This window comes from Mytilus galloprovincialis, chromosome 1 (genome assembly GCF_965363235.1).
Source record: "Mytilus galloprovincialis chromosome 1, xbMytGall1.hap1.1, whole genome shotgun sequence".
Lineage (NCBI taxonomy): Eukaryota > Metazoa > Mollusca > Bivalvia > Mytilida > Mytilidae > Mytilus > Mytilus galloprovincialis.
The window spans coordinates 77,796,401-77,813,564 of NC_134838.1; the positions used below are offsets into that span (position 1 = coordinate 77,796,401).

General features: G+C 29.6%; 1 protein-coding gene across 1 annotated transcript in view; it reads right to left on the bottom strand.

Moving 5' to 3' along the window:
• LOC143051791 (tyrosine-protein kinase SYK-like) overlaps positions 1-15,314 on the bottom strand; it is a 38,396-nt gene extending 23,082 nt beyond the window's left edge. The window contains exons 1-3 of the mRNA XM_076225048.1: positions 15,311-15,314; positions 12,196-12,369; positions 798-865 (exon numbers count right to left, since the gene is read on the bottom strand). Of these exons, the coding sequence (XP_076081163.1) occupies positions 798-865; positions 12,196-12,369; positions 15,311-15,314 (246 nt within the window). The remainder of the gene's footprint in view (positions 1-797; positions 866-12,195; positions 12,370-15,310) is intronic.
• Positions 15,315-17,164: the final 1,850 nt, after the last annotated feature.

Genomic DNA, 17,164 nt, shown 5'->3' on the forward strand with positions numbered 1-17,164 from the left:
GAAAACTTCGTTGCAGGGCCATAAAAAAAGTCGATCGCCCATCATTATAAAACTTGTCCGAGATAAAGTATAAGGTTTTTTTTAAATCTGGCAAGAATTGTACCCCTGAGAGCTTTAAAAAAAAGACGGACGACGGACTAACGGACGGACGATGGACTAAAGGACGGACGAATGGACAGACGGAAAGACGGACAGATTGACGTACACAATACAGACGGGTAGATGGACGGACGCCCTGTATTTCCAAGTACCCCGCAACGCATTACGCGGGGGACAACAATACTGATATAGAAATACAACATTTGAACAACATCTTTAAACAATTTATTTTCCACCCAGGATTTTATAAGTAAACAACTATTTAAAGACATTTCAGTTTAAGAAAATGACAAATAAAAACAATGTTACTACTTTAATTGTATGTTTTTTGTTTATTAAAAGAAAGAAAGGTCAAGTATCTTTCCAATGCAAATCAGTGTAACCTTACTATTCCAATGCTATATGTTTTTAAGTCTGATTTTTTTCTGAAATATGTTTACCTCCCGTAAAATAGGAAATTTGTGGAATACACCTAAATTTCCCCAACAAATTAAGATGAATTGCGAATTTCCCTATTTGATGACTCTTAATTAATTTATTTGCGAAAATCTCGAATTCCTAAAACGTGATCGTTGAGATAATCCAGAATTAAGCTAAAAAACACTATGAAAAATAATGAAATTGGTTACTGCGTGATACATATCATCATGTTCAGCTATTTGTTTTATTTCGCCTGTGTCTTTAAGGTGATTAGTTACCTCATCTGCATCTGATGTAATGACAGCATATGCATATTCGTCTCCATTAGTAGGCTCACTTTTCTCATCTATTAATAATATTTTAACATTCACATGACTGTTGTTTAGCTAATGTTTCAGTTGTTTTGTATATTGTCTTTCTAATATCATCAAGTCATAACAAAATTGACAAAAGGAATGAAGAATGAAGCAAACTAAGTGAGTCAAAATCTGGAATTAACTTTTGAACAAAATCGAATTGATACTAGTGGTAAAAATACTGGCAGTTTACAAAAATAACAGGATAACTGATATATTAAATTAGTTGCCATACTGCTCGTTTTCAGTTAGAAAAGAGAGTTTTTAGATACTGATGAACAGCTAATATCTGATGAAATTTAAACAAATAATATAACGTCAAATATAAAGTAGTGCTTGTCGACAACCAAACTTTATTAGAATTATAAACCAAATATATGATTATTCCTCAATAAAGATGAACAAAAAAATGTCATGCTCTGTGGGTTATAAAAAGTCAAAAATGAATTAAGTAAGAACTAACAGGCACTACACTAACAAGGTACATACTTATTGCCAGACTAAATACTTATGGTATCATATTTCAGAACAATATATGAATCAAAATATGAATTGACAAATAAATATGATTACAGCTATTTTACTGTGTACATTTTGCATATTATTTTACTTTTTGAATATATTTCTTTGTAGTTTGTGAAAAGAGAAAATAATTTTGTAATATATATCTGAAATCGTTACTTAAACTTACGAAATGTAGTCTTCTGACTTGATTTTGATTTGTTTGAATATTTGTCTCTTGTTGAGTTTGATCTGCGTCTGCCAATACATAATATCACATTTCAACATGTTTATGCATAATTTAAGCACAACACTATTTTTCCTAAAAAGTTTGATATTGTGGTAATTCTGATATATTTGAGTTACGCTGAAATTTTAAAGTTATTCTATTGTTTGAATTGTTCGTTTGAAATACTTATTTAAGAAAATCTAGTCAAAAGCAGTTCGACTTCCTAGATCAATCGGCCACCGAGCCTCCTTAAGTGTATATATAAATGTTTAATAAAAATAATAGTAGTGATTATATTTTCTGCTCATGATATGAAATTAACAAAATAATGTAACCAGTAAAATTTATTTAGGTCTTATGTCTAAAACCTGAAAAAGAAACACGTTTAAAAGCTGATACAGAACCAACAGTATAATCAGAATTGGAAAACTAATCACAGCTATGCATCAGGCATTACTTCTTGTCATACTTATTGTCATATGACATGTATGATGTAATAAAACTTATCATTATTGCAAATTTTATAAACAAACATCGGTAATAGTCCATGTTTTCATTCCATGACCGAAGCACTGAGCAACTAGACTGCTGATACTGCATACTCAAACTTCAACAATATGAATCGTAAGGTATTATGTAAAATTGTCAGTTACAAGAGCCAACCGCAATGATATGTTGTTTTTTGTTCATCTAAAACATATTCTTGCTTTTGTTTGCTTGTTATGAAAAATTATTCGACTTAGAACAGTTGGCCGAGTGATAATATAATATGTATGTATATTTGCAATGCACATTACCTTGACTTTACAATTATTTTGATTTATATTTCACAAATGGGCAGGTTTCCTTGAAGAGGGGTAAAATAAGTATCCAAAGCAATTCTGTTTTAAAAATGGAACTTTCCATGAATAATGAACTTACTTATAAATAACAAACACTGCTATGATTATTAAAATAACTACAATGATAGCACCTATGATTCCACCTGCTACATTAGATTCTTCCTGGTTATCAGATTTTACTGAAACATATTCTGAGATTAAACAATTATGATATGTAGATTAATGCCAAATTTGATATTCATCTTTCGATTCTAATTACTAATGATACTATACACATTTTGGGATTTAAAAAGGTCGTATGTATAATCAATGGTTAAAAGCATATTACTATTATCGTTTTGTCATTAATCAATCATGAACATATTTTCTTTACAATAACAATGTGTTAAATTTGTAAGATTAGTTATCGAAGGTACCAGGCTTATAATGTGATACGCTAGACGGTGCGTTCCGTCTACATAAGACTCATCAGTTACACTTAGATAAAAATAGTTAAACAAGTAGAAAGTTGAAGAGCTTTGACAACCCTAAATAAAAAAATTGCAAAACACGGTTAAGGTAATCTATGCCTGGGGTAAGAAAATTCTCGAAATTTGAAAAGTTATACTTTTACAAACAATAAATTTATGAAAATGACCATAACATTTATATTCTAAATATCTAGATGTATAGTTCTATATACAAAATTATACATAAGCTATTTTCCCACCTTGTGTACAATCGAATCCTTTCCACCCTCTAATACATCCACCAGTGCATTTCCCAGTCGTATGATCACAGGATGGCGTTAGACAATTTGTTGAACAATTTAGAAGACACTCCTTTCCATAAAAACCAGAACTGCAAGCTGTAAAATCAAGGTATTAGTGAAATTACAATATGTTAGTCATCTGTGCTATTTATTTTCTGATATATATACATATTAATGGTATCTCCTTATGTACCAGTTCCTTGAGTGATCTAGGGAACAGAAACATTTCAACTGGATATGAATATACATGGTATATAGGGACATCGTCTGAATGAGATAATATAAAGGTGCATCGTCTGAGTGGGATAATATAAAGGTGCATCGTCTGTGTGAGATAATATAAAGTTGCATCGTCTGAGTAAGATACATGTAAAAGACAAATGTTAATTATTTGTTTTTTACTTTTGCCATATCAATAATTATGTTAAATTTGGTTAATGTAGTGATCACAATATCATTGTTCTCCTATCTACGAACTTATAAAGATTATCTCCCTTCTTGTGACATTGACTAACTTCAGTTAACCTTAACATCTTTTGTATTTTAGTTATCAACTTGTCAAATGGTTGCATAAGTTGATATAAAAAGTAATATATTTGATATTCGATACCCTCTACACATTTTTCACCAATCCAACCATTTGAACAGCCAGATATGCAGCATCCGGTTTCAAGGTCGCACGGTCCATAACATTTTTCTGGACATGACTTTTCACAGAGTTTACCATACTTTTTAGACGGACAACCTTTAAACAAAATACTCCGATATACAATGGTTTTATATGACATCATTATTTTGTTGTTTTTCTTTAAATTTTGCATAATAAGACACCACATTTAGATGAAGACAAATCCAACTACAAAAAGCATAATTACGTTTAGATTAATAAGTGCCGGTAAAACTACTAGAAAAAAAATCATAGTCCTTTATTTTTATTAGGATTACCTTTATATTTTGATAAACTGTATTTTTGATTGAAAAGACTATTTAGTAAAGCTTTAATGTATATAACATATTGGTTAAATTATAGATTACGGCTTTTCATGGGATAGTGCAGTATCTTATTGTTTCTATTGTTTATCAAATTCATAGAGTAGAATTTATAAATATATACAAAAAAATCCAATTTTTCTCACTTATATTTTAACCTACATATTTGATTATTTTTGTAAAGTCTAAGAATGAAATATCAAAAAGTGTTACCGGTGTCTTAAAATTAATGTCATTTAATCGTAGTCACTATCATGTCCTATTTTCCTGATTTTCCTATACTACTGAAGTTTTTACATGTTATGAACCTCTAGTATATAATTTAGTTGTATCATCTCCAAGTATCATGACTAGTTATCAATTATAACGGAATTAATGCTAGTAGATACTAACCTTGTATATGTGAACATTTTTGTTTGGCAAATATTTATCGGTATGTTATTTCTACCTAATTCATTTTAATCATTTGAGATTTATAAACTCCGTTTCGAATTAAATACATGTACTCACCAACGATTCCAATTTCACAAATTTCGAGTTCCACAAATCCACCTTTTATAGATGGCATATATGTCAAGTATCTAAAGGCGGAATTAGTGATGATATTGTTTGGCAAATGTAGTCCTCGATATAAAACATTTCCTTTTTCCGGGTCACGACTAGAGTTCGAAGCGTAAATTGTATGTGCCATGCCTTTAAACGGACTGTTCACTGGAAACATAATATATGCTTTTAACATGAACAAGATTGATATTGATACGTAGCTTTTTTTATTATAGATTATCATGATTATTGAACGTCACTAGGAATATTTTCCAAAATAAAATAAACATTGTATATTTAATATTATCCTATACTTAAGACTAAATAACATATAATTTTTACTGTATGATAAAAGCATTAAATCAACGTAAATTACATATTTTTCGAATTGGTGCTTAGCGGGCTGATATGAAAAGTTTATCACATGCTTCGAGTGTTATCACGTGCCTTTCCGTAACGTTATCGCATGGCATTCCGGTGATACTCGGCAAATTCCGGAATATATACCTCAATGCTAAATTTTCACTAAAAACACTTACAAAGTAGTGTACAATCTCAATTTTATTAACGAAACAATTATTTGGATACTGAAAGAAAATTTTTGTAAGATAATAATAAAAAAAAAAAAATCAAATTATTAAATAAATGCGTTTTTTAAAAGTTTCAAACATAAATTAGAAAGTTACGTTAAAAAAGTTTACCTTTTCAAGCAGTGTTCATTATGTATATTTTTGAATCGTTTCTTTTGTCGTTTCGTCCATTTTAAAATGTTTTTTTTTGTTGAGGCATCTGATAGAAAGATTTCATATCGAATGTACTAAATTTGGGATCCGACGTCCGTGAACTTTTCACTCTCTGAACTTCTATTTGGGAACCACGTAAAAGGATCAATATATGAATCTGTTATTTTTCTCCATGGTTGAAGCATATGATAAAAAGATCATAACATGTCCTTTTTCATATCGCATGTATTATCAGCCCTCGGTCAATTTCAGCCCTCGAGCCATGCGGCTCTTGGGCTGATATTGAACCTAGGGATGATAATACATGCGATATGAAAAATGCAATGTAATAATCTGATATTCTTTCTTTGTGTTAAAATTTCTTATCCGAATCAATAAGAAATAATGCTGGTGATCTTTTACATTTTGCAAATTATGCCGCTGTCTATATATCATTTCTTATTCTTGTACAACTGCCTAACATTATTTGTTTTATTACAAATTAATGTAATGATGCAGTGACAAATCGTAACTTAGCGTTTATTTTGAAACAGCGAATTCGAGATAGGGTCGTTAAACTTAAATGAACATTTTGCTTCCAATTGAATCAAAATACATAGAGATAAGAAGATGTAGTACGATTCCCAACGTGACAAATATAAACCAGAGACAAAATACCGTTCAACCATAGGTTACCGTTTGTTCTTTAATAATAAACACAATTCACACTATAATATAAGCAATTAAAGTTCCCGACATGAAAAATGCAAATCAAACAAGAGAACCACAATCATTTACTTTGTTTTTCTTATTTAAAACTAAGTTTTATTAACATATTTACATTTTTTAATAGATCCATCAAATTCTGGTACGTTATCCCGGCCTCGTTATCATTAGTATAGACCTTTTATTATGGTTGATTATATTAGTATACAAACCTTTTGCACTAGTGCATTATTTAAGGAAATTTTCCAAAACATTTGTTTTGAAAGGATTACAAATATGCAGTTATCTTTTTCTGTTGTGAATATTTGTTTGAAATTCAAATGTGTTTTACAAAATATATCTACAGTAAAATCGGCTGTTTATCAGATCATTCAGTTGAAGGTAATTTTCATTTTCTATGTTTTCTTATTTTATACTAGATTCATTTATCTTGAATAACAATAAACAACAACAAAAATGGACGAATAATATAGTACAAATAATAACCATGATGACACAACAATTATAAAACTACTGTTGACGGTTGTACAGTCAATTCTCTAATCACAATTGATAAACAATTTACGTTTATATACATAAACAGGTAGTCATATATGTGCAATGTTTGAAGAACATTACAGTACATTCAGTTCATTAAATTGCTTTAATAGTCTGCAAATTTTATACCCTAAAAAGTTTCTTATTTCAATAAAATCTCTGATCTCTTGTATTAATATTTTGAATGGTTGTATATCTTTTTTTCATTTGTCAGACATATAGTATACTGTATAGTATATGGTGTAACTGATAATAGTTAAAGGTAAATTGAGTTCATAGTACTCTTAACCATGTATTGTATATCCAAAAGCTGTTGTTATATTACTATGCTTTTCAGATTAATTACATGTTTTCCAATATTTCATTTCTCAAGAATTTGTTGTACTTTTTTCCAGAAAAGTTTGAGAAAGAAATGTTCATAATTCTCTATTTGTTTACAGAGTAAGAAAGTATCTGTTTCTGTTATATGCCATTGTTTTAATAATTTAGTACAGGGAGGTATATAATGAAGTAGTTTCCATATAAATATTTTATATCTATCATCATCTAAAAATGTAAAAATGAAGTTTAATGTTTCATATGCTAGATTAGTATTTTCTAGTGTAAAATATGATTTCCATTTTAGAAAACGGTGTTTGCATTTCCCTTGTTTCAAGTAAGAAATTATAAATGACATGGTTATTTAATTCAATAGGTTTTTCGTTGATGATGTTAATATTTTCTTTTTTATCCTGCAATTGGGTGTTCTACTATACATATACAGCCCTACATATATCGCTATGCTGTATCTGTATACTATACAGATATCGCTTAAAAGCTCCGCCCACTGACGGACTGAGTATTGTATGAACCTGCGTGACCTAAAAATGTGTATTGTATTCCAATTACGTATCAATTGCGAATTAACGATTACTTTTATACGTTCAGTTTGTTTTCAAACATTTCTTTAGAGCAATAAGAATCACACTAATTTTCTGATAACATACACACATAAACAGCAGTCTTTAAAGTTTGCTACGATGACATTTACCGATTTTAAAACTTGAATGTGTATGATTGTGTAACAAAACCAACCCATGTCAATTTCAGCATGCATGTTTAATGAATGCCGAGTCTGAAGCGTAGGACAACTCGTACACTGTTTTGAATTGGACAATGTTTTGTTATTTGTTTTTACTGTTGAAATTAGTTTTTATGTTAAAATAGATAACTAATCACCTTGAGCGATGTATTATTGTTGACCATTCGAGATTCTTTTTTTGCGAACCCTTCTTCAGTTGAATGTGTGATTAATGTATCGTATTACTACACGGGCCTCAAGGGATATCAAATCCAAAATAAATGCAAAACATGTGTTTTGTGTCTTTCAAAACACAAATAATATACAGAATTAATTGCAGGATAAAGACAATAAATGTTTCGTGTCTTTAAATATAAACTGTATTTGTACTCGGCTCGAAACAGGTGTAATAGCTCGCTAAAAGCTCGCATACACCTTGTTTCCTAGCCTCGTACAAATACAGCTGATATTTAAAGACACTAAACAGTTATTTTTCATATATCTATATTGACTTGAGTATGTTTAGATGGTGAGTTTTTGATGATATTGGTCCACAGTTTTGTAATAGCTTTCCTCAGTTTTGTTAGCTCAGCTATCCAGTTTTTTTTATTTTTTAGTTTACTTAGTATGATGTCTGAGGATATATTTCCATCTTTATCTAATAAATCATTTATAACCAGAATGTTGCTTTGTATCCAGTTTTTAAACAGTAAACATTTATTGTTGATGTTAATGTATTTATTGCCTCATATTATTTGTTTCCTCGTTTCCCAAAACATGGTAGCCTTTTGTTTAGTTTTTTCTTTTGCTTTTATCCAGGTCTTTATTAACTGCAGATAAAACTCTGGGATTTGTTTTATAATATGTTTTTTCAACAATATTTATATTGTCTATATTCATCTTGAATATTAAAAAATTATCTCTTCAAATATCCAGAAAATATTTTGGAATTATCTTCCAAGTTGGTTCAACATTTTTTTCAAACAATAATTGTTTTATCCATTTGAGTTGAATTGTTGATATATACGTATCTATACGAATCATTTTTAATCCTCCTTCAGTACAATTTTGTGACAAAGTATCTCTTTAAATCATATCTCTTTTCCCATTCCAGATATAGTTATATATCATAGTTTTAGTGTTTTGTATAAAATCTTTTGTTAATATATCATATTGCTTGCTATATATGTTATATTTGGAAGTAATAGCGACTTCACTACAGTTATTCTTCCTAGCATGCTTAGCTTTGTTTTTGACCACAAGTTTATATTTTTTTCAATTTTATAAGCTTGTTTTTGACTATTAAGTTTTTGACAGTTTTCTTTATTATAGCCAAAATAAATGCCCAAACTTTTTATAGGTTCTTTCGTCCAATTGATTCTTTCGAATTTATATTTAGTATGTTTAAGTCTGCGTAGCCATTTACATTTACTTTGTATCAGGTTGTTTCAAATATTATTTTTAATAATTTTTCATCATCTCTGTTCATTAAGCTGAAGATTTTTGTAAAAACCAAATGCTTAAATCTTTTTTTTAAAAAAACATGTCACCATGGTCACTTTGCTACAATGTAATTAAAAGCAAATCATTGAATAAACTCCAATGTCTCTGGTAGACAAATAAATACATATTCATAATACATGTATAAGATAATTTAAACATATAACAAATTATTTCAATTAAGAAATAATTTCTTTATGTCATGCTCTATGATCATTTTAACATGGCATGGGTAGGCATTATAATTGTCGATATTTACTGAGCGTTAGCGAGGTGTAAAATATGGTCAAATATAAAGCCTTTCCGTCTTACAATGAACATATAGCATGACATAAATGAATTATTTTGATTCTAATAGGAAAACACAGTATTTCTATAGGTCGAAGCGTATCAAAATATATAAGAAATGTTTGGCTGTTTCCGTTGCCTTCCCCTGACTTATGTACTTGGGATTTTCCTACTTAAGGGCATACGATACAGTTTTGATCCCGTATTTACATTTTGATGAAAATTTGCATATGGGCTATTTTTTACATGATTAACTCAAATATGTAATACAAAATATACCTTCATGTGCTACTTTTTGAATAAATTGAGGTTGAAATTTCAGATATTTCCTCAAAATACGGATTTGTGGACGTATTTTTCCTTTCGATAGAAATACATAACTTTTTTGTTTAAAAGATAAACACGATATGTTTTTTGTTAAATTATTTGTAATTTATGTGTTATGTAAATGTTGCATAAATTTGTACATTTTATTTTTACAAATAACTCAAATTTATCAAATGATCATGAAAGTAGGGAAAAAAAAACGTCATTTATTGCTGTCAATAATCAAATTTTATAAAAAATGCACTATTTACGTTTTCATGAAAATTGGTATACATAATCATCTTACGTAATCAAACCAAATGTCATTTTAAAAAAGAGGGGTCCATAAACTTTTTTTTCAATTAAAATCAGTTTGAATGATAAAAATCAACCGAAAACTGTATCTTTTCCCGATAAGTCACCGTTTGACGTCGCGAAAATAACAATTTACGTTAGAAACGTCATTACCTCACCTGTTACTATATCGTATGCCCTTAATAACTTTTAACACTAATAGCAGAATTGATATTATGTTGTTTTCAATAAAAGTTTATATTATTAGCTGAAATGTATACTTCATTAGGATAAAAAAGAAAATAACGAAAATAATAACTATAAGATTGTGCGCATGTGTCAAACATTGTTTGTACTAATTAGAACACGACATTGTTTACAAAAAGTAATACGGACGTCTTAATAGAACAAACTAATACAATTTCTGTATTTTGAATGACATTTATTGCTCAAATACCTTTTAAGCAAATTCGGAATCTATTCATTTTTCGCTAAAAACGTCAAAAAATATACTTTTAATAGAATAGAAGAAAATTAATCGCATCCAAACTAAGACTTAAACCAAATATTCTTATCGTATGTTGTGTAAATTCGATATGATCTATTTGGTTCAACGCTGTCACACGGTGAACCTCATGGGTCCGTTGTAGCCCAGTGAAATTAATGCGGGCATCATAGCGTTAGGTCTTCTTTTATTATTGTTATTGTATTTCATTGTTTAATTTGAATTTTGTATAAAAAAATAGACACAAAAAAAATCCAGTGGTGGACAAATTTATATATGGTTTGCAACTCCATTTACCGATTTACTCCCCCCCCCCCCCTCGTACATATGGGGTAGAAGCACACCAAATAACTAATAGTGTTTGGCTAAAACAGTATTGTTTATGCATCATTTAGATATAAAACATTAATTTCCTTTATCTCATCAAAGAAATCTAATTGCCCTATTTCATTAAGCTTTCAGAAGAGGTACAGTTGTTATTAACAGAACAAGAACATATGTGATGATATCGGGTAACGATACTATTAACACTTTAAAAATTATAATATAACATATATTAAAGTATTGAAAATTGGCCACCATTAATAAAGGCAGAGAAAAAGAAAAAGATGAATATGTTTAAAGACTAAGGCTTTATGATGAACCAGTGGTTGTGCTTTTCCTAGTTTATGACAGAACAGTTATGGGTTTTACTAAATTTGTTTGTCACGTGCACGTTTGTACACTCGGAGAATTTAGAGGTTGGTAGAATATGAAGGATTTATTTTAAATGTTAATGACTGTATTTAACAAATGATCTTTATATGATTTTCCGGGTGTTTATTGTATTTGGTTGCAGTCTCATTGACATATGATATGCCACAGAAGGACAATTCAGATTTAATAAAAACAACTTTCGAAATTGAAAGATTTTCGTATTGACAAGCGTCATCATACATTACCTGTATATTTTCATTTCACATGCAAGAAAAAGCCAAACGTGACGGTTGTCCCTTCTACTAATTTCACCTTTCATGCTTGATTAATAGATAATTGAGTGCTGTGTGGTTGACTGTTATATTTCATAAATTTATTCTAATTTATTATCGTCATTTTCCTTTAACTACACACGGATAGATATCAAGTATTACATGTTCTCATCATGCTTGCTTTGCTTTTTCTGGGTTTGGCATTTCTATAGCCAAGACCATATCAAACGTAGTTAATAATGCTTATCAATGATTATAATATAGACATTTGAATGTATTGAAGTTCTTTATTACGCCAGAATTAGCATTGTCCAACGTGTTTCAGCATGCTATAATTAAAATGAGTATCAAACGATACTTTTCCTGAAAAACACCAGTCAAATCGAAAACTCCATGCTCATTATCAAACAGTGTAATGTATAATGATATGTTTAGATCTTGTATCGCAAAAACATATGATGACAACTCAGTAATATTTAGCAATTAATAATTTCATAAATTTTGATTTCTATTTGATTTAAAAAGTCAAATTCATATACCGGTCACCTATAAACATACCTCTGCCTGTAAGATAAATTTCTTTTGTAATTCTGATTTCTTTCATGTCCACCTGAATTCGTATGTTCGCTCCTTGTGTTTTAAAACACGATCTGTTATTCCCATCATTTGCTAGATTAGCCGACTTTGTGACACTTGAAATTTGTGAGACTAAAGCATCAGTTGCAGTATTATCTACAACAAAGAAGTATCATATTGCTTAGACGAAATAACTAAGCGGTATGTGTATCAAATCCATTTCTTCTTTCATTGTTGTTGTGAAAATAAATGCTAGAGGTAAGAAAACTATAACGGAATATTTCTGTCTAATAGCTTCTAACAATTTTAAATTTAAAACCGCAATGCTTGAAAAAGAACAGTTACTGTTTAGCACCGTTGTTTAATTTGCATCAATATATTTCTTTGATTCAATATACCTACATAACCTTTTTCAGAAAACCATTGGAAGGTATGTACAAAAAGTACATACAACTGAGAGCAGAATAAAAAAAGGAAAAAACCAATTTTCCTCTTTTTTCACTCTTATTTCTGACAAGTGCAATTAGAGGTCAAATTTGGACAAGAACGTGATAAATTTATTCTATAACTCATGTTTTTGAGAAAAATCATAAAAAACAAAGACAATCTGATATATTAGTATTTATTTGTTACATTTCAAAATTAATTTATATTGAATTATACACTTTGCTGTCCATTTGAAGTGAACTTTCTGTAAATGATGCAACAAAGAGAATAAATGTATTCTCAATGCATTGTGCTTTCTGTATATGATGATTTATAAAATAAGTTTATTCTATAGAGCCTTAATATCTATTATTAGTTAGAGAAAAACATAGAATAAATTTATTCTACATTCAATGTCATTTATGATTATAATGATATTTAAAATAAATTTATTTTGAAAAAGTCCAGTAATCTGTATGGTGAAGCTGAGACACAGAATAAATTTATTCTACATTTAACGTCATTCATGATTATTATAATATATAAAATAAATTTATTTCGAAGTAAAGTTATATGTATGGTGAGGCTGTAACACAGAATAAATTTATTCTAGATTCAATGCGATTTTGGATGATAATAATATACTAGTCAACAAAAGAAACGATACAAGACTTTTTTTTCAAATTAAAGATAAAGTTTTCCGTTCATTGGACCAATATTGAAGGTAGTAATATTTAATCATTATGGAAATATAAATGCGTTTAAAAAAAATATTTTTTTGCTTTCGTGACGTTTTTTCGCGATTTTTTTTTTTTTTTTTTTTTACAAAATTTACATTAAACGACAATTTTAAAAACAGAAGTTCCAATTAATGATGCCAACCTCTCATTTAAAAGTAAAGACAATGTTTGCCATCAATTTGTATTTAAAAATCATACAGTTTCTTTGTTTTTTTGTTAAGCAAAGTTCGGCACCACGAGAAATCGTTAAAATGTATACATTATCAACTGATTTACCATAGACAGTATGTGTAAAGTGATATTCAAAAAGCGGTAAAAATCTTAAAACTAATCCGAAAGGTTCCAAATTTACTGTGTGTTGTTTTCATATCTAAAGCATTGATTTGAGACGAAAATAAAAAAACATTTTTTTGCATTTTTTGAGATTTCAAAAAACACTTTTTTTTCAAAAAATTGAAAAAAACAATATTTCAGCCCATTAATTACAACATGAACATAACTTGATTAGCATATTAAATATTTTTAAACAAACTTGAAATTTTATTTTGTACTTAGAAAATTATCTGTCTATTTTTTATTCAACTTTCCGCAAAACTAATTTGCACCCTATGATCGTTTACACGGAATTTAGATACTTTCCGACAAGTTTTGATTTTCATTATCAAATGTGCATACATTGCAAATGAAAGCTTTTTAAAATAGTATATCTCATTTTGTTTTATATTTAATACTTTTTGATAAATTTTATTTCAAAGTCGTGTATCGTTTCTTCTGTTGACTAGTATATATAAAATAAATTTATTTTGAAGTAAATTTATCTATATGGTGAGGCTGAGACACTGAATAAATTTATTCTACATTCAATGTTATTTATGATTATAATAATATATAAAATTAATTTATTTTGAAGTAAAGTTATCTGTATGGTGAGGCTGAGACACAGAATAGATTTATTCTACATTCAATATGAATTTTGTTTTATATGAAAATATAACAAATAAAGTTATTACGAAAGTACAGTTGAGACACAGCATAAATGTATTCTGCATTCAAATTCCTTTAAGATTATAATGATATACAATGAGGGGGGATAGGAGGGGAGCAAATCCCGACATCCCGAAATCCGAAAAAAAGGATTGCCGGATCCCGAAAGGGTCAATCCCTAATTCCCGAGCTTAAAAACACCCGATCCCGGAGTCCCGATAAAGGTCCTATCCCCCCTCTACAATGTATATGAAAAAAACTTTATTCTGAAAATCCTTTGAAAATATCTTTTTTGCAACACTAGATGCTTTGATAATTGTGAATTTTGATAATATTAAAAATATTTCATGATGAAATTAAAACAATGTAAAAGAAAATTTCAACGGTCTCGTTTATTACAGTCAAACTGATACAATAAATTGCTTCGCCAAGCCAAGCTGGATACGACCGCAGAGGAAACCCTAAACAGTTTGGGCAAAAATGGACACAATATTCGTACATGATACAGGTCTGAATTTGGATTGTAATTAAATATATGACGCATAATAGGTTTCTGACACAGAATAACTTTAGTCAAAGAACTTAGAATTGGTTGTATGATTTGAATTTAAATAAATTAATTTTTTTTGCTTTTGTGCAATACACTATGCTGTTGCGAATTGCCTACCCCCCCTAAAAAAATGTACCCCCATTTTTTTGGCTTTTGTGCAATACACTATGGTGTTGCTATTTGAACACCCCCCCCCCCCCCCAAAAAAAAATAAAATATACCCCTCCCCCTTTTTTTTGGCAAAATGATATTTTAAATTTTCTTTTTTAATTTCTAAAATCTGTAATGAGTAAAAATTACCCCCCCCCCCATTTCTTTTTTCACCCACCACCTCTTTCAAATTTCCCTCAAGATATCAATTGGTCATAATCCCAATGAAATTTGCAATAATTATTACCCATTTAAAAACAATATAACAGTCTTAGAATAGAAAATGACATAGTACATAATCATTGCTAAAATTAATTTTCCTAAATCAGCATGTTTAAAATAGTAACTTCTAAAAATAAATTGACAGCTAATCATCTCAAGACAATACAACATTTCTTTATACATACTTTAAAAGCAGTATAGGAAGGTAATTAAAACTTAACATTGTACTAATGTAATTGTCCATTAACCATGAAACCTTTGTTTTCGCCTGTTTTGCCCCTAATTCCTTAACGGTTTGAGCCATAACCACCAAAAGCCACTTTAAGCCATTCCTTTGTGGTATGGAAACATGTGGTATAATTTCACAGAGATCCATACACGTCAAGTTATTGTCTGGAAACTAAAATAAATGCTTATTTATGCCCCCTTTTGGTCCCTTATTAAACTGTTTTTTGTGGTTTTAAACTTTGTGTTTAAATTTCATAGATTTCAATTTACTTATACTAAAGTTATTGTCCGGAAATTAAATTCTTCGGACGACGCTGACGACGACGTGATACCAATATACGACCGCAAAAGTTTTTGCGGTCATATAAAAAATAAATGAATTATTATACCTTTTTTTCTCTGTCAGTTTCAATATTATTTAATAATCCATAATTATTGCAATTATGATTACATTTTGTATGTCCAGTTTATCTTATCACAAATATTCTAGTGGAGCAGTTCAGAATGCATCTTAAACATTGCTACATGGTCAAAAATCAATTTCCTTATCGTTTCGATTTATCACGTGATGGCATACAAACAGTTCAAAACTCTATACTATTAAACGAGAAGACCTCATTTTGTGTGTCGCTTCTTTTCCTTCCACAATAAATTAATCATCATGACTCTGTGTTCTTTAGGTAACATGCATAGTCGCATTTGTCATCCATTCTTATAATTATTCAGATTGAGTTATTTTGGGAGAAAAACGACAAAATAGGTGTCCGGATATTGTTTCCGTTATCAGACTGACTTTTAGTCATAGATAAGACTTCCTGGTTAAAACATGCACAAGAACAACCAATCGTATGATAGATTACAAAAATGAAAAATAAATAAGCCAATTAGAGCGTTCTCCATATCATGGTTTTTAGATCACAAGAACCACAACTATTATACAGAGACAATTATGTTTTCGCGTTTATCCACCTGTAAACTACGTTTATACTACTATAATATACAGAGACTCTCTGTATTCTGTCTACTTTTTTCTGAAATATTTACTATCTAAGGGATCATACCAGTTGCATATATATATTGAAATAAGTAAAACATGTGGAAACAATATGTGTCTGCCACATCGGCACTATCATTTACTATGTTTAGTGGACCGTGAAATGGCGAAAAATCTCTAATTTGGCATTAAATTAGAGGGAACATATTTACTAAGTTTCGAGTTGGTTGGACTTCAACTTCATAAAAAACGACCTCGACAAAACGTTAACCTGTTTTTTAAGCTCAGGATTTCGGTATTGATCTTTACGGGATGGGGGAATATTTATTATTCTAATTTCGGGATGTCGGGATATGAATTTCGTTAAAATACGCATCTCGGGATTTCATGTTTTCAAGCCCGGGACTTCGGGATAAAGGCCCCTCAGACCACCCCTCCAAAAAATGCACTGTAGCAAAAGGGAAGAATAATTGTGGTATAAGGCAAGAAACACGAAAAATAATTGAATTTGACAGAAAGGAAACACATAACGGACTTTGGAAAAAAGGGAGAGGGCTTTTGATACCTTATATGAAATTCTCTAGTCATAATATCATTTACAAAAATTCATCCTACAACAGTTTACAAGCTATATATGCCCGCGATTTTGCGGGTGTG